Source organism: Pinus tabuliformis, chromosome 2_1 (genome assembly GCF_031772625.1).
Source record: "Pinus tabuliformis cultivar Carrire ecotype Pingquan chromosome 2_1, CPIR1, whole genome shotgun sequence".
Classification (NCBI taxonomy): domain Eukaryota; kingdom Viridiplantae; phylum Streptophyta; class Pinopsida; order Pinales; family Pinaceae; genus Pinus; species Pinus tabuliformis.
In genome coordinates this window covers 734129984-734150377 of record NC_142299.1, presented here as the reverse complement: position 1 = coordinate 734150377, position 20394 = coordinate 734129984, and the positions used below count along the sequence as shown (strand labels likewise).

Genomic DNA, 20394 nt, shown 5'->3' with positions numbered 1-20394 from the left:
ATTGCCATGTCTAATTATCCTAAATAAGGACAAGGAGTTGTTACTATAAGCATTTACTATTTCTAGATTAGTTATCCTTAATATCCATAATAATATTCCGTGAGAAGATAATCATCTATAATCAATAATAGAACATATCAGTGTGATTTATAACATAAAATTAGTAATACACAAAGGTTTAACATTTTTATATAAATAATTTTAAATACATATATTTCAAAAGAATAATGATTCTACTAAAAATAATAAATGATGTTATTCTTAAATTAATTATCTTTAATATCCATAATAACACTAGGTGAGAAGATAATAATCTATAATCAATAATAGAACATAAATGATGTTATTCCTAAATTAGTTATTTTTAATATCCATAATAACACTCGGTCAGAAGATCATCTATAATCAATAATAGAACATATCAGTGTGATTTATAACATAAATTTAATAAAACACAAAGGTTTAACATTTTCATATAAATAATTTTAAATACATATATTTCAAAAAGATAATGATGTTACAAAGGGAATTTGATTTACTATTATTTTACAAAAGAAAGTGTCTGAATACCAGAATATTTCATTATAATAAAACTTAGTTATTTAATTTATGGTGCATCCCTTTCACTTATGATTTTAAGTTACAAGGTTTTCTCCCCCATTATATTAGATAATCAAAAAGTTTCAAGTGTGCTAACTTTAATGTACACTTTAAAAATAAATCAATATTGATTATTACATTATATTATAAATTTTTAAATTATATTTTAAATATTATTTGTATGTATTATTAAATTATTTTAAATATAAAATAGTTTTTAAATTAAAGTTATATTTAATATATTTATTAAAAAAATTATATCTAAGAAAATATAGAATTCGATTATGATATTATATTATAGTTTTATTTTATATTTAAATAATAAATACCTTTTATTATAAAAATAAGTGTATTTAACTTTATTGTGGCATAGAAGAGTGGATGATGAAATATATTATTGATATGCCTTTTATATAAAAATGGTTAAATCAAAGTTCGGTAATTTTATTTTCCGGAGAATATTAATAAAATAGAAAATTACATTTTATATTTTCCATTTTCAAGTATTTAAATTATTAAATTAATTTTTAAAATAATATAATTAATATTATATATAATATATTAATTTCTGCTATTTTATTTTATTATATAATATTAAAAAAAAAAATAGAGGTGTTCCAACTACTCACCACTTTCCATGCTCACGGAGGTTTACCCTACTAATTTAACGTGGTATTATAAAACTATCAACCCTAGTAATTCAACGTGGTGTTATAATACTATCAACGCTACTAATTTAACGTGGTGCAGTAAAGGTATTACATACAAATATTATAGATATAATATTAACAAAATTAGAGATTCGAAATGACTTTTCTCAACCCCGACAAATCTTAAGACAGTCATGCTGAGCTTCACTAAAATATAAAAGGGGGTCAAAACCTAAATTTGGTTGAAATCAAATCTCGTAGGTCATAGCAACTTGCAATATATTTCTGTGGGGAATGTCCAAAGAAGTGGTTCCCTGCCTGCGATTGCTCTTCAAAAAGGGATATGCATGGTTAACCACAATTTTCTTAAGCAATGAGGAACCCCTCCTCGAAGTCATCTGGCTGTCTCCCATCAAATATACCACACCTGATTCTCTCGCTCTTTCCAAGAAATCGATCTCCTGCTGCAGCTCCAACTCGGTGGGGTTGAGTACTTGACTTTGGGAAATGGCCATAGCATGAATTTCACCACCCTTAGACCCAGCAGATTTATCTGTCAAATGGTCATTATTCTCAAATCTCTGGCTCACTCTTATTTCAATTTGATGAAGTCCGGATTGTATAAATTGTTTCAATGAATCTAGTAATTCATTTTCGAATTCCACATTCCCAATCCTAATGTCTCCGTAGCCATACAATGCAACACATCGATACATTTTGTATTCTTTTGAACTTACTTGTCCGAATCGAAAACGCTCTTCAACTGGGACTGTGCTGACGAGCAAATACTTTACACAAACAAATACAACGATGGAATGGATGGACGGTATATTGGTGATAAAATGTGAGAATATGGGTGGAACTCCCTGTGACAGTTCCGAGAAGAGAAGCCCAATTCCCGGAACTCTGTTCACGCTCAAGTCTTTGAATAAACTCTGAATGCGTTCATCGGACACAATGTGCTCCGCATCATAAGCATATTTCCTTATGTGGGCGTAATGCCACACATACATTATAAATAATAAGACTGCTCCAAAAGATAAGGAGATGTATCCTCCATGGGGAAACTTGTAAAGACAAGATGAGTAGTATATCAACTCCACTGATCCAACCACACCGAGAAACACTGCAACTGAAATCAGATTCGTTTGCCATACCATAAGCATTACGAGCGTGAGGAATGTTGTGGTGACAAGCATAACACCAAGCACAGCAACGCCTGCAAGTAATTTACAAATCAAAATATGAATCAGTATTATTTTCTACAGCTGGGTTTCCTATGAAGATACATAATACTAATACAGCAATTTAAATTAATATCAATAATAAAAAGCATTAAAATATTTACTTTATGGTCAATTTTTGTTAAAATTAAAAAGTTTTATAAATATGAATAATAAAAAGTATTAAAGTATTTACTTTATTTTAAAATTTAGGTTAAAATTAAAAAATTATAAAACTTTTTAAATTGTAATTTTATTTTATATTATTATTATTAATAATTATTAAAGTAGATGGTAAGATATATCATTTGGGGGAGGTCTAGAGGAAACGATGGCGGTATAGGGTTTTTGTCAGACCCTGCAATGGTAGACCTGCACAGACCACGGCGTCACGGTAACAACTCTACAACAATACAAGTAGTAATACACAACTAAGAATAGAGTACAAGTCATGGATAACCTCCAGGCGGAGGACACAAGGCCTCCCCCAATGATCAAGAAAATACTCAAATGCACATGGAAAATGATGGGAAAAACCCCCAGGAAGAGGAGGAAATGATTCTTTTTGTGCAGACAGATAACACAGGAGGAAATGAGGCTCCCAAAGCAACATCAGCCACCTGTAAACCTGTTGGAGCTGAAAGACATAAGATTGAGCTACCAAGTCAAAGAATCAATACCCAAATCCAATACATGGAGGATCATGCTTTAATAGGGAAATTTATCAGCGTCTGGCCCACAGAGAAAGCCTTGTATGGTTGGATTGCAGCTAAATGGAAACCAAAAGGGCACATCACCTTGCAGCTAGGACCAAAGGGTTTTTTCACGATAGTCTTCAACTGTATAGAAGATCAAAATAGGGTCATCAATGGAGGACCATACTTCTTCAATGTAGTTGGTCTTTACCTGAGAGACTGGATTGAGAGATTCAACCTGGACAAAGAAGACCTAAGTTGGGCACCAGTATGGATTTGTCTTTATTCCCTTCCATTAGAGTACTGGGATGAAGATTCTCTGAAAGATATTGGAAATGGACTGGGGAAGTTCATCAAAATTACGGATGAGATAAAACTCAGAAGATATACTTCCTACGCTCGCATTTGTATCTATATGCATCTAAGCAAAGCTTTTCCTGATGCGGTAAGTTTATATCATGATGATTTTGAGTGGATTCAATCAATAGATTATGAACATGTCCCATTTCTATGCAGAAAATGTCATGCCCTTGGCCATCTCTTTCGTGACTGCCCATTAAATCTGAAACCCCCAACTTATACCCTCTCAGAAAACCCTGATTTTGAAGGTTTCACTAAGGTTAACAATCACAAAAAGAACCACAAAAAACCTGCATCAAATCCCAAAAAGCCTTCCGCCAACACTTCAATGCCATCCACCAGTAATAGCTTTGAGATCTTAGCTCAACCAGAGTCGACCACCAAGGAGTTCCCCTTACCTTCCGAGGAGCCTCTTAAGGCACCGTCCAAATTCAACCCATCAAGCTTAGGGCAAACCCAAAAGCATTTGCAATCCATAGATCTAACCAGTTCCTCACCCAATCTGACATCGATCTAGAAATATCATGGCATGGATATAGACATTCTGCAGCAAGAAACCACTGTCGTAACAGACTTTGCAAAGGAAAGTAGCGAGGCCAAGCATATGGAGGAAGAGCTTGAAAGTATAGACAAAGGAGATCTGGACATATTAAGATTGGAACAAGCTTGCAAGAAAAAAGAATTTGACAGGATCCCAAAAAGACAGCTGGAAAATTTGGAAGTCATCCTTTCCAAAGCACAACAACAAATATCTCTAGGCATTCAACCCGGAAGTCAATGTGATGGAAAAAACATTCCTAAAGACAATAAAACCGGGGGAGGAAAACAGTCCTCCAAAGAACCATCCGTATTGGGGAAATGCTAGTGGAATCAGGAAAATATTCCAAGCTTACAAAATATTAGAGTCGCCTACCCAATAATGAAACATGAAGCTCACATCTTGGAATATAAGATGGCTAAATAGCTCTGGGAAATACAGAGTGATAAAAAACATGATTCAACGAGAGAAACCCCAAATCTTCTTCATGCAAGAAACAAAATGTAACTCTACCACACTTGGTCAAATCCTTCCAAAAGCATGGCCAGGCAGTCAAGCAATAGCAGTGGATGCCTTAGGAGCTTCAGGAGGACTAGCAATACCCTGGGATGAACGAGCTATTATGCTTATTAATATCCATGCGAGTAAGCATTTTATTCAAGCCACCTTCCATATAATAGGGACAAATGTGCATGGTCACCTCACTAATGTATACTTTCCCTAGGTGGCAATGCACAAGATAGACATTCTGAATACATTATCTCTAATCAATTCCACCAGAACACATCCACTCTGGATCATAGGAGGAGACTTCAATATGATTACTAAACTGGAAGAAAAAAGTAGAGGCAAGAATAAATTGGATAGTGAAAGCATCCATTTAAAGAATTTCATCCAAAATAACTGGCTTATAGATATGCCATTCAATAATGGAGTCTATACTTGGAATAACAGAAGAGCTGGCACCCAACAAATTGCCTCTCGACTAGATAGATTTCTACTTTCCGACAATGCCATCCATCTTGGAGGAGATCTCTCTGCCTCGATCTTACCTCTTACAGGCTCAGATCACTAGCCTGTCTCGCTCCAATGGAAAAGACCAGGGAGCAACACACGGAGACCCTTTTTCTTTGAAGCTTTCTGGTTGATGCATCTAGACTTCAACAACCTAATAAATACAATTTGGAAAAGCTTCAACCCCCCGGAAGGTTAAAAAATGTATCAATTCCAAAAAAAGCTCAAACATCTCAAAAAGAACATCAAGCAGTGGAATCAACTAACCTTTGGCAACATCTTCCAAGCTTAGAACACTCTAGATCAGGTAATGAAAAGAATCCAGCAGACGATCATTACTAAGCGAAGAACCAAAGCACTCTCAGAGGAGGAAGAGCTCTTTCAGACACAAATGGCAGAAAGAGAAAAGCAAGAGGAAATACTCTGGAAACAAAAATCTAGAATCAGATGGCCTAAGGAGGGAGAAAGAAATACAAAATTTTTTCATCGCACTACCATACAGAGATGAATGCACAACAACATCACTTACATTTAGAATCAGTAAGGAGAGCGTTTAGAAAACCATGAAGATGTAGAACAAGAGCTTCTTACTTACTTCAAATAGGTGAAAAAAGAACCACAAGTCGATCGACAACCAGTGATAGAGAAGATTATAAAGAACATTCTGAAAATCATAACAGAAGAACACAATCAGCTCCTCCTTCGCCCGATATCTTTACAGGAAGTAGTGTATGCTATGCGACAACTCAAGGAAGGGAAGGCGCCTAGCCCTAATGGTTTTACCTCAAATTTCTTTCACAACTACTGGGATCTCATTAAAGAGGAGGTCTGGCTGGTTGTTGAGGAATCCAGGACTACTCGATGGATGCTTCCCTCTTTGAACGCGACTTTTATTTCCCTTATCCCCAAAGAAGCGCAATCTCTGACTCCAAACAAATTCAAGCCTATTGCTCTCTGTAATGCCATTTACAAAGTCATATCTAAAGTTATTGCCTCTCGATTGAAGCTGTTGCTACCTTTACTCATCTCGCCAGAGCAATCAAGGTATGTGGAAGGTCGGCAAATCACAGATTACATCATTCTCATCCATGAGATTATACATTCCATGAAGCAGCTCAAAAAAGCAGGTATGCTCCTAAAAATTGGCCATTCAAAAGCTTTCGATAAATTAAGTTAGACTTACATTTAAAAGATGCTGATAGACTTTGGATTCTTCCCTCCTTGGGTTAGATGGGTTATGAGACTTATATCCTCCACTTTTTTCTCCATTCTGGTCAACGGCATCCCTTCCACTCCCTTTCATCCTTCCAAAGGAATCAGACAAGGAGATCCTCTTTCCCCCTTTCTGTTTGTTTTAATGGTGAAAGGGCTTGGACGAAGTATCAAAAAAGCTCTTCAGTCCCAGCAGCTTAGAGATCTCTGCTTCCCCAACACCCCGGCCTTCACCTACCAACAATTTGTGGATGATAACATGCTGTTTAGCCATCCCTTGGTTCAAGAAGACCTCAAAATAAAATCCCTCCTGAATGAGTTCTCTGAGGCCTCTGGTGCCAGCATTAATAATGCAAAATCCAAATCTTTTTCTTTCATACCCCTTCCATCACTCAATCTTCCATAGCTCGCATTTTTGGATTCACAGTTGCTACTCTCCCCTCTAAATATCTGGGTGCACCTATGACTAACTCTGCTTTAAAGCATTCTACCTGGCAACTGATTTTGGAGAAACTGGAAGCTTGCCTTTCCTCCTAGACTTATAGAGCCCTCAATATGGCGAGTCGTCTAGTATTAGTCAAAGCTGTCTTGCAATCCATGCCTCTTTATCTTTTTTCAGTACTGGCAGCACCTAAATGGGTGCTTAAGAACATCAAAATTCTTTAGATGAATTTTTTATGGGGATCCTTAGGAAAAACTAAAAAATGGGCACTAGTTAAGTGGGCTACGGTCTTCCTTCCAAAAATTTCAGGGGGAACCGGGCTCCGTGATCCTCAACACAAAAATGCAGTCATGGGAGCACGTTTATGGTGGAAATGGATCTCTGCGCCACATATTCCCTGGGCCATCCTATGGACAGCCAGATATGCAAACAACTGACCAACAGATGAGTTAATTCAACCCACAGAAGTAGGCAAAGGGTCCTTAATTTGGAACGTGGCTAGTCAGCACAAAGACATAATCCAACAACACAGTTTTTTGGAAATAAGGGATGGCAACCATGCACATTTTTTGGATGACTCATGGCAGCAAGGACCCAAGCTGAGGGACCTGATCAGACCCCACCAGATACAGGAATGGGAAGAGCATCAGATGGATAAGGTTAGCAAACACTGGACACCTACTCTCATGCAGGGATACCGACAATGGATAAACATGTCCCACGTCATCAGGCAAGGCACAGAGTCCATTCAAAAACATTTGGAGCAGAGCTTCTTAATAGAAAAATTCATTTTTCTGACAAGAAGGATATAATATGATGGGGTTACAATGCGCGAGGAACTTTCAGCACTCAAGAGGCTTACAAACTACTAATTGGCAATCAAACAGTCAAGGATCCTCTATGGGACGAAGTATGGTCCCCCAACATATGGCCAAAAGTCTCTACTTTCCTCTGGCTGTTATGTCAAAACAAAGTGAGTTAAACAAAATACTCACTTGAGACAATCTAAGGAAAAGATGTTTCCACGAGCCCTCCATTTGCCCCAACTATAAACAACAGGATGAAACCATTTTGCATCTCATGAACTCTTGCTCTTTGGCAAACAGACTCTGGGAAAAAGCAAGTTTTAGATGCCAAAAAGAAGGAAGAATTAAAGAGGACATTACCAACACCATACATAGTTAGGAAATCAATCTGTGTAAGAGTAAATTATTTAATTCTTTATGGAAAACCATCCCAGGTTTTCTCATGTGGACTATATGGAAAGAAAGAAATCGCCGCATCTTCAAAGACCAATCTACACCATTAGAATTCCTATGGAACAATGTTTGCAAAAACCTTCAGGAAACATTAATGCTCCAAACTTGGTACGAGGAGGACTTTCCTTCCCTTCCACAGGAGCAGAACATATGGACAAATTGGAATCTTCGACTGAACCAGGTAGAGGCAAAACATAGTAAATTCTCTTTACACCACAATAGACCAAAAAAATGGCTCCCTCTGCCCCATAATATAGTCCAATTAAACTTCGACGAAGCTTCCAAAGGTAACCCAGGAAAAGGAGGCTACGGAGGAGTATTCAGGGTTCATACATGCAAACCTCACTTAATCTTCCTAGGCTCAATTGGTTGGGATATGAACAATTCTGCAGAGCTAGAAGTGCTATGGCATGGGCTTCTTTTAGCTCAACATCATAGTTTCTTCCTCCTAATAATTGAAGGCGACTCTCAGATTCTCATTAACATGGTTAATCAGATTCTGCAAGGGACCCCGGCTTACAAAGTGGTCAGCAGCTGGAAATTGGCAGAAAGATTAGAGCTCATCGAACAATGGCTCTCCACCAACAGAGCAGTCACCTTCAAACATATCCGAAGAGATGGCAACAAAGTGGTTGATCTCTTGGCTAACATAGGGGTTGATAGTGAACGGACTCTACATACAGGTACGCTCAACACTATTGCCACCACTTCCCAGATACAAGATTACAATGAATTGGTACAGAATGAAGAGGCACACCTAGATGCGGGTGATCATGATGCAATTAATGGCGATTAGATTGAAGGATGGCAGGTGGCTTGGCCACATGGCCACCCGCGTCCCCTTCCAGGCCCATTTATGGCAAATAACTGTCAACTTGCAGGCACCATTACTCTATTGCTCAAGTCGAGATATCTGCAGCACGCACAAGTTTATGGCCTCCTCCAGCCATAATACATCCTTCCCTCCCCTGATAAACTACTCATGCCCCCCTCAAGCCACAGAGCCAAGCTCTCGCACCATCACTGGCAGACGTTGTTGGTTACTCTGCTGTGTGGATTTGGGAAATGGTTATTATTTCTCCCAAACAGCACACAGTGAGTTGAATTGTGCTTAGAATCCCTCTGTTTTCCTTCTGAACAACTAGTCCAGTCCTAGGAATCTCTCCGCCTCCCCAATTGACAACTCTGATATTAACACAGTCATGGCTCGCACTCGCCACCGCATACGTAGTAGAAGATGGGGTAGTCATGGTGGAAGCATTTGCCCCCCCCTGCTGCGCCGAACCCTGAAACTGCTTCTCCTTCTTCTTCCCCTTCTATAACTCGCTCCCATGGTCTGTTCTCCAGAAGATACCCCGCTACTCCCAGTGTCACAGGACGGTCATAGGCCCATGGTGCCTGTAGAGAGAATGCTGCTACCCAAACCAACAACCTTCCCCTGCCCCCTCATCCCTCTCAACATGCGGCCCAATTCCGCTTCCATAGTTCTCTGCCTCGGTCAGTCGTCATTGCCACTTTTACCATTACCTTCAGTGAGGAAATCAACCCACAGGAAGCTCAGACAAGGAGTAGTGTCGAGTAGCAAAGGGACACTCAGCGGAACAGGGAAGATCGTGACGTAGGCAAGTAGTAGATGGTTGAGAAAATTGACACTCTGCATGGTGAGGAGCTGGCTGGAAGCAGGCATGTCACCGACGGCAGAGCGGGTGGCACGAAGGCAACTAGTGGCGACTTTGGTGACACGTCTGGCAAGCACGCAGCCGAGGGCAGCTCAGCGGGCATACAAACAACTAGTTGCATCCCGCGTGGCACATCAGTAGAGGATGATGATTGGTACGAGTATGTGTGTCGCATTGTAGAAGAGCCCCCTCCAGATGACATCCAGGGGGTCCATCCTGACTGATGACATGGTTGCCAGGTGTTGCTTTTCCATTCATTGATGGCTTCATGAGCTACAGTTTCAGGCTTTTCTCCTATGTTTTGTTTTTATCATTCCCTTTGGCATGGTTTGCTTGCTTGTGCGGGTATTTTTTATGTTAAAACTCGAGACCCCTACATGGGCTTTTTCTAGTGTTTACACGGACTAGTTTCCCCTTGTTGGGCAGTGGAGTTTAGACTGTGATATTTTTTGTCAAAACTCTGTTCAGCATCATAGAGGCCGGAGCCTCATTGTATTTCTATTTAGTTTTAGATCAATAGAATAGTATTACATAGAAACAAAAAAAAGTAATAATAATTATTAAAAAATGTGAATAAATAGGTTGAATATCTGAAATGAGATTTTCAACCATGGAAATTTACTTTTTTTTTTAATTATGGAAAGTTTTAATGTATAAATTAATTTTGTGATAATATTATGATCCAATACCATGATTTATCAATACCACATGTCAAAAAAATCATAACTTCATTTATATAATACTTGTTAAGCCTTAAAGTGTTCCCTATGAAAATGACTGTCCTCCTCGGCCACCTGTACTTTCATGAGCCGTTGATCATTAGATTGATTTGCGACAGGTATTAATCAGTTATGGTTATTAAGTTACGCGGTTATTCAAGTTACCTCGGTTTCCCTCTTCTACTGCATGTATTAATCAGGTACAATTATTCAAGTTAAATCATTATTCAAGTTACGCAGGTTTCACTCTTAAAAGAACTGCATTTACTTTAGCTGTCATAGTTTTTCCACAAATTTCATTAAGAGCGCCCCCAATATTCTCTATAAGTTGGGAGATGGCTGCACCAGATTCTGTTTCAGTCGACAATTTTGACCTTGTTTTGAATCATATTTGTTTTCTTCGAACGAGTTTTGAATATTCATACAATTTCTAGGAAACATGGCGACAAGTAGAGGAGTTGCAAACCCTTTATAAAATGGCATATGGGCATCGTATGTTTGTGTTATGTTACAGCTCTGCGATATTTGGAAGTGGAAGAAAATGGAGTTGGGAGCACAGATAGCCTCAAAGGAACCAGAGGACATGCAGATGGAGGTGATGGTTAATGGAGTGGAGAATGAAGAGGGCGATGTTTTAAAAGGAAACAAGCTGCACGCTAACTCTCATGGCAGCAAGTTCAAGCAGGTTGACTCAGATTTGGAGTCGAGTACAGTTTCTGGAATGGCTACTCATGGCTCGGTTAGTATCAATGATAAATGAAGGCCACCTCCTCTTTTAACAAGAAGCCAATTTCTTGCTGCCCTTGCTCAAATGTTCTAATATTTGTAACCTACTCATTTGTTAATGACATATTAATTGGATTTTGGTTTAGTAATCACGAAGTTGACGTGGATTTTAGTTTACTAATGGGGAAGTTGACGGAATATAAGTGAACAGAAAAATTATTTAATAATAATAGGCAGTACGGAATAACATAATGACTTATTCTGTACCACTACATAACTTTTAAGAACTTAACATGTGGATATTATTCCTATAGCATATTCCTGTTTAATAAATATTTTATTCTTTAGAGCAATTCAAGTAGTACAAAGTTTGGATTCTAATTTCTAACTTCTCAACTAAGTTAAGTAGAATAAGGATCCTATCCGATTGGCCAAACAAGGATGGAATCCACTCTCTAACTTCTCAATAAAGCTAATTGCATAAAGATTCCAATCATTTTTATCACTCGCATTGATTTGCGGTAGACTTAATAACATAGTGCAGGTTGTACCACATGCATGTTTAGCTTCTTATGTTGTCAAATTTGTATTCCAAGGTATTTTAAGTTAGTATGTGGTTGTCGTTTGCATGTGATATATCATGACATTCATTGAGTTAACTCTTTTAGCCCAATCACATGCACGTGATACACATTTCATGAACATTAGTGTTCTTGGACAGTGTTTTTAGGGGTACCTAATTTAAAGTTGGTGGTGGACATTTGCTTGATGGTGGGGAGACAAGTGTTTCTTTGCCGTCTATTAGTTCAAACCATATGAATTTTTGATTGTATGGTTGTAAATTTGTAGTTTATGTTAACATATTCAACATCTTAATGAATTTATTTTATTTTAACTCATTTTTTCTTATGTTTAATCATATAAATTTGATTTATTTGAAAGATTTTTTTTTATAAAAAAAATTATATGTAATGATAGTGTTCATCCAATTCAATATGACATGTTTTTCATCAAAAATTGATAAAATAATAAATTCACTTCTTTGCATTGAAAATGGATTTTGAATCTCTTGATATTTCCCACAAATAGATCTCATATGGTCCACTCATCTACAAATGGTAATTTAGACTAGAAAATTGTTTATTTTCCATTGGTGATAAGGTTTTATCTTCCAATATTACTTAATATCATGATCATTTCAAAATCTAATATGAAAAATGGTTTAATTTGGAATTGTTTAGTTTCCATTGGTGATAAGGTTTTATCTTCCAGTATTACTTAATATCATGATCATTTCAAAATCTAATATGAAAAATGGTTTAATTTGGTTCAAATGATAATTTCAATGTAATACTTACCAATCATTTCATTATTTTTATTAAAAAAAATTCCATTTCAAAATCTATTATGAAAAGTGGCTTAATTTGGTTCAAATGATAATTTCAATGTAATGCCTACCAATCATTTCATTATTTTTATAAAAAAAAATGCATTGGTGATAAGATATTATCTTCCAATATTACTTAATATCATGATCATTTCAAAATCTATTATGAAAAATGGTTTAATTTAGTTCAAATGATAATTTCAATGTAATACTTACCAATCATTTTATTATTTTTATAAAAAATTCCACTGGTGATAAGGTTTTATCTTCCAATATTACTTAATATCATGATCGTTTCAAAATCTAATATGAAAATTGGTTTAATTTGGTTCAAATGATAATTTCAATGTAATACTTACCAATCATTTCATTATTTTTATAAAAAAAATTATATGTAATGAGAGTGTTCATCCAATTCAAAATTCAATGACATTTTCTTCATAAAAAATTGATAAAATAATAAATTCACTCCTTTTCACAATTTGGTTCATTTCATTATTTGTATAAAAAAATTATATGTAATGATAGTGTTCATCCAATTCAAAATTCAAGGACATTTTCTTCATAAAAAATTGATAAAATAATAAATTCACTCCTTTTCATAATTTGGTTCAAATGATAATTTCAATGTAATACTTACCAATCATTTCATTATATATATATATATATATATATATATATATATATATATATATATATATATATATATATATATATATATATATATATATATATAATGACAGTGTTCATCCAATTCAAAATTCAATGACATGTTCTTCATAAAAAATTGATAAAATAATAAATTCACTCCTTTGCATTGAAAATGGATTTTGAATGAAGTATAAATTATTTCACACTCACAAAAATTTCAAAGGAAGTTAAAATTTATTTATTTATAATAATAATAAATTATATTAACAATAAAAATAAAATGATGGCTAAATTTGTCCATTTTTTTATTTTTCTTCTATTTTAAATTTCTTTTATATTATGGGATATGATTCATGTTAGAAAATGTTTTAGATAAATTTGATAACTTTGTAATGTAAAAGGGTAAAGAATGGACATAACAATACAGATAAAAGGATGGCTAAATTTGTCCATTTTTTAATTTTTCTTTTATTTTAAATTTCTTTTATATTATGGGATATGATTCATGTTAGAAAATGTTTCAGATAAATTTGATAACTTTGTAATGTAAAAGGGTAAAGAATGGACATGTAGAATGCAGAAGATATTTCTAATGATAAAATGTTAAGTATATCTTTTATTTTTTAAATTTTTGTTTGCCTTGAAAATTTATGCCTCAGGCTTTTCCTTTGCAACATCTTGTGCAATTGCTAGTTTATATAACATTTTTTTAACTAATCAATCTAATTAGAAGGACAATAACTATACAATTGTTTTGTACATAAGTTTCAATCTTTAACATGTGTGGATTACAACTAGGAATTGGACCAGATGTTGCAAAGGAAACTTTGTAAGGCATAAATTTTGGAAGAATAACATGAGCTTGAACACCTACTAATTCTACACCTCAAATTCTCACTATGTGGAAAGAATGAAAACTTGAAGAAGTCTCATTTTAAGGTTTGTCCCTCCTTGCTCTCATCTAAAATTCCCTCAAAGATTTCCATATTGGGAGATCAAATACAACACTCCTAGGAGGTGCCTTACATTGTAATCCCTAACAACCACTAGTGAACATTTTAAAAAGAAAAATGAAATTTCTTGAACACCTACTAATTCTACACCTTAAATTCTCACTATATGGAAAGAATGAGAACTTGAAGAAGTCTCATTTTAAGGTTTGTCCCTCCTTCTCTCATATAAAATTCCCTCAAAGGTTTCCGTATTGGGAGATCAAATACAACACTCCTAGGAGGCGTCTTACGTTGTAATCCCTAACAACCATTAGGAACATTTTAAAAAATAAAATGAAATTTTCCATGCAATAAGGCCATCTACCATCTACTTCTTAATTGCTAGAAATTAATCAAGCAATGCAATCCTACTACAAATGAAGGTTATTTTATAAACTTGAAAGTTCTTGTTTTATTTTCCCATCTTTGTATGAGAGGTGACCCACGGATTGAGACGTATCGAAGAAGAAGATGAGCCTTCACTTTTTCTGCAGCCTCTTGAAAAGTTTATAAGGTTGTCTTACCCTAGGAAAGTCAATATTTGTCTTTTTGAACTCACTAACTAAATACTTGAGCAAAGCATTATAAAAATCCTCACCACCCAAAAAGTATCACCATTTGTCCCCATGACTTGCAGTAAAAAGCTAATAAGGTTACATTAATTTGGGGGACGAAGCAAAGAATGAGAATAAATAAATAATCAAAGTAAAATAACCTAATATCTCAAGGGAAGGAACATGTCTCAAATAAACCATTTGATATTAGGGTTACAATAATTTGGGGGACAAAGCAAAGAATGAGAAGAAATAAATAATCAAAGTAAAATAACCTAATATCTGAAGGGGAGGAACATGTCTCGAATACACCATTTGATATTTCAAGAATTGACACATCAAAAGTACACCCACCAAGATCAAACACAACAACTAGGCCCTCTTTCTCATTCATGTGATAAAAGGGTTGTTGCATTAGTCTTCTTGATGATTCTTTTGACATCAAATCCTGCAATTTTACCAACATCATCATCAAAATAGAAAGGCATGGTAATGACTACACTAGCGATAGTCTTTCCAAGGTAACCCTCGGCAATTTCTTTCATCTTGGTCAGCACAAATGCACCCATGTGACTCTAAGAGTATTGTTTCCCATTTATTTCTACCTAGGAATCACATTTGTTGCTTCAACAACATTAAACAAAAAACCTTCCTATAAAATGCTTATTGCCCAACATAGTTTCCATGTGACTCTAAGAGTATTGTTTCCCATTTATTTCTACCTAGGAATCACATTTGTTGCTTCAACAACATTAAACAAAAAACCTTCCTATAAAATGCTTATTGCCCAACATAGTTTTTGTGGGATTTGTCATAGCTTCATGTTTTGCATGAATACCCCTACAAGTATCTCTCCCTTTTGATTCACAACTACAATAGATGGTTTTGTACTGGCCCCTTATGAGCTCTCAACTAACTTTGGGTTCTACAAATTTTCAAAAAATAGTCTAATAAGAAGAATGCATGAAAATCAAAATACTAATTATTTTGTCAACTCACACTAGAGAAAACAATGACTTTAGCATTCAAGCATAAACAACTAACCATCTCTTCCATGATGGCCACACATGAATTGGCAGTACCCAAATCAATACCAATCACATCACTCCTAGCAAGGGAGGAACTATAAGCTCTAACAACCATTATTGAAAATTCTTAAAAGAAAAATGAAATTTTCAATGTAGTAAGGCCGTCTACTTCTTAGTTGCTAGAAATTAATCAGCAATGCAATCCTACCACAAATGCACATTATTGTATAAAATTGAAAGTTCTTGTTGTATTTTCCCATCTCTATATGAGAGGTGACTAGGGGATTGACAAGTGTGTGCTCTAGAAAAAGAAGATGACAACTCGAGCGTGGGTTTTTTTTTGCAACCTCTTGAAATCTTTATAAAGCTAGCTTATCCTAGGATAAGTCAATTTTTGTTTTTTTGAACCCACCAACTAAATACTATAGAAAAGAATTATCAAAATCCTCACTACTCAAAAAAGTATCACCATTTGTGACCTTGGCCTACAATAACACTCTAACAAGCTTACAATAATTTGTGTAACAAAGCATAGAATGAGAAGAAATAAATAATCAAAGTAAAATAACCTAACATCAAAAAAGCCCCAATATGTTAAAGAAAGAAAGAAACCAAAATGAGCAATGCTAGAGGAACTCGAGAAGGACCTTTCTGTTGATAAATTGTTTGCTCAATAAGAAGGTCCAAAGAATTGGGCTACTTTTTCATCCAAAGAGACATTTCTACTTTGAAGGAATTAGTAGAGTTGTGTTGCCCTAAGATCATTTTTACTTGGTAAAGCATTCACAACTCAACGGATTATCAATAGATTGAAATGAAAAATTATGATAAAAATTGTTTTCCATATAATAATACGTCTCAACATTGATATTTTCAAGCCCAAAAAAATTGTGGGACAACCATGCTACATCATTAAGTAATGGGTAGTCATTTTTATATTTATGATTGTTGCGTCATCCACATGTGGACTCCACATCATCGACAAGGTTCCACGCAGGGTGGTAGTTGCAGGCAGTGCCACCCATATGGATTGGTAGGATGGAGATTCCAGTTATTGCCCATATGCACCGCTGACCTTAAATACAAAATGAGTTTTGTTAGTTCCAAAACAACACATAAAATGCTTGGAACATATATACAATGTATATCTCTTTGTTCAGATTGATATTCTTATGTTTCTATAAATCTCTTTGTTCACATTGATATTCTTATGTTTTTAATAGCAACAATTGCAGAAGAAGAATAGGAATAAAAGGGTAAAAATGGAGAGGAGAATATTTTATAGCAACAATTGCAGAAGAAGAATAGGAATAAAAGGGTAAAAATGGAGAGGAGAACAATATTCTGATCAATGGTTATGAAGGCTAAATTTAGCTGTAAAAATGTGTAATCTGGTAGATATAGTTAGCCTAATAGTAGACATGTTATCATTTGTTGTGGTTACAATCACAAAGGTGGGAGGCATTAATTTAGTCATTGGCAGTTCACGGAGTATTAATTCTTTATGTTCTCGGAAATGTTCTGGGATCTCATTGTCCGAAGATGCCACGCCATTAAGTACTCAGCGCTGGTGTCAAGAGATAGCATTGGTATAGCTTGCAACGTCAGTTCATCTATATTGTTTGTCGATATGGTTGGTGAGGCTAGTCAACCCTGTCGGTTCGTCGAGGCTAGTCAACACGGTCGGTTCGTCATAATGTTGAAGAAACTGTTTTTGAAAACAATGCGAGTGAAGACATTTATGTTGGACAAACCAAATAGAAGCTTAGAAAAGCTTTAAAATGAAAAGAGTTCAACCAAGAAAAACGGCAGGCCAAGATAAAAGCAAAGGCGAAAGCTAATAAGTCAAAGAAATCAAAGAAGTAAAGTGAGCAATGCTAGCAGAACTGGAGAATGACCTTTTTGTTGACGAATTGTTTGCTCAACGAAACGGTCGAGATAACAGAGAATGGAAATGAGCTACTATTTGATCTAGAGAAACATATTTCCACTTTGAAGTAATTATTGCCCCGCATTGTGAATAACAATCCAAAATAATTACTTTAGAGAAACGAAGAGAAAGCTTAACCCTAAAGCAACTTTGTCGATGTATTTTAGACTGCCAAAATGTTAGTACAAAAATAAAAACCAAATACCATGATGGCAACACATGAGTTGGTGGTACCCAAATAAATACCAATCACATCACTCCCAACAGCCCTTGAGTTGTAAATCCTAACCACCATTGGCTAAAATTCTTAAAAAAAATAAACTTTCAATGTACTAAGGCCATCTACTTCTTAATTGCTGGAAATTAATCAAACAATGCAATCCTACCCAAAAAAAGGTTATTGTATAAACCTTCAAGTTCTTTTTGTATTTTCCTATCTCTGGCGACCCATGAATTGACACATACTTGCTTTGGAAGCCCTAGCATTGTAAATGGACGTCCCATATTACCAATCACTTGAGGATAACTATGGATAACTCATAACATTGAAGGCCAATTGCCATACTTGCTTCAAATGGAGCCTTGTTTGCAACATTCCTCGAATTGCTTGCAAGACCTCCACGGTAGGAAGCTCCATTGATCTTCACAGTTGCTGTAAAAGTCCTTGTCAAATGATAAGTTGGAGGAGGTATGTTTTTCTTTGAAGCAAGCTCTAGGAGGGAATTTTTAGGTCATTTTCTTTCCTGCATGGTTGTCAGCAAATATAATGAAGAATCTTCCATATTCAATCAAAATCACTAGAATTGTTGACAAACCTAATACGTTCCTAAACCAGAGAAAAGAAAAAGTAGAAGTAACATTCACACTATATGGGAAACACAATTGTACTTTCTCTACCAACAACCACATGCTTATGTCTATTACGTAACACATAGCTGCCCACCCCATTTACGGTTTTCTTGTTGTTCATGGCAATAATTTCATTAGGTATTTGTAGATGTCGAGTGCCATTTTCTTGTGGAGTACGCAAGACATTGAAATGGTGACCTTATGCGCTTGCGCTAAACCATTACGAATTGAGATCTGGTAGAATCAGCGGAAAAGAAATTAAACAGAAAAATTGTCGGCACAAATCATAAATCCATGAGTAAAGCCTTAAAATCTCTCATAAAACATACTTCTATTAGTTGAAGAGAATAAGGACAATTTCCAAAAGATAGTATTGAATCACATATTCTGCGAGCACAAATACGAGATGGAAAGACTATCCAAATAAACATGCGGCAAAGAACTGGGTTCATTGAAAATGAGAGTTTTTCATGACAGGGATGAGAAGATCCTCCCTTCAAGATCCATTGGTATAAATTGATCAATGTTGATATATGCCGGTATACTAGAAAAAATTATGTCTTTCGTTTTATATTGGTTATGGAGATTGATGTAAATTTTCCATTCTTATTAATGGAAATCTTTACGCTGAAAAACTATATCAGCATGTAAAACCTCAATATGGATGGTGAACATTATGCACTCCTCATAAATCCTTCATGGAACATTGAAGTGAGAGGTGTACTCTCAGAAATCTTGCCCAGAATATTGAAGCTACAGATTCCCTGGCCGGAACCTTGGAAATTCTGCCAGGAAATAAAAGATTTAAGAAAAAGGTTCTCTACAGAAAATCTTGCAAACACTGCCGGGAACATTGAAGTTATCGGATTTTCAAGGATTGGGGCAAGAATTCTGAGGGGTATATAATTTTGGCCTTGTGATATAGAGTCTTGTGATGTGCTAATATGCAACAACATACATTGTGAGGTGCACCCCAACCAGACCATTTTGGTGTGCCCAGATCATTGATGTGATGCACCAATATGCATTCATTATATGCAATGCCTAACATGTTTTTATGCATTTTGTAGAAGAAGAAAAAGAACAATATTTCAGTTATTTGGATTGTTTTTCATCTGTTAATGAATTCTACCTAAATTTCACTTGAAAAACATAGATGTTGAAGTAGAAATGAAGAATCCTTATGATAAAAATGATAAATACCTTGGTGAGAATGCCGACGCCACATTCCATAGCAACCTTGGCGAGGAAGAGGTCATCAGCGAGTAAACGTTCCTTGAATCCTCCAAATTGAAGAAGCCATTGAAAGAGGACCGATTTCTCTAATTTAGCATAGCGATTGATAATGGCAGCGGGAATGTACCCTCTGTGACTGCGCCCGCCAAATCACCTAGAATGGTCTCCAATGTCTTCCCCATCTGCCAGAGTAATTAGGGAAGCCTACCCTCCGCCTCACAGCCTTTGCTCAGCATCCCTTTTAGGGTTCCGCTTGCTTGTCGTCTGCATACTGCACTGTGCGCAGTTATCTGCTTCATTCTAACTTTGTTGTATGCAGTTATCTGCTTCGTTCTAGCTACTTATTAATCTGACAGATTCAAAATCTTCAGCCGTGTAACATTGGATTGAGGTTGCAGATTAGTACATAGTGGGTGGTAGTTCGGAGAATTGTTTTCAAAGTTGGGAGAATTGTTTTGGCGTAATTAATATTCTAAAATATTCAACAAAAATTAAATCATTACATAGCATTTACTAAATAATATAAATAATTAAATTAAAATTTACCAAATAATATAAATAATTAAATCTAAATTTAAATCATTATCATTTACCGAATAATTATAAATAATTAAATGAAAATTTACCAAATTGTTTTCAAAGTAATATAA

At 35.5% G+C, this 20394-nt stretch overlaps 1 protein-coding gene across 1 annotated transcript in view; it reads right to left on the bottom strand.

Annotated features, from left to right (window-relative positions):
* Positions 1-1498: 1498 nt before the first annotated feature.
* Positions 1499-20394, bottom strand: part of LOC149202682 (potassium transporter 5-like) — a 191209-nt gene continuing 172313 nt past the window's right edge. The window contains exons 9-10 of the mRNA XM_089401668.1: positions 1796-2469; positions 1499-1720 (exon numbers count right to left, since the gene is read on the bottom strand). Of these exons, the coding sequence (XP_089257794.1) occupies positions 1499-1720; positions 1796-2469 (896 nt within the window). The remainder of the gene's footprint in view (positions 1721-1795; positions 2470-20394) is intronic.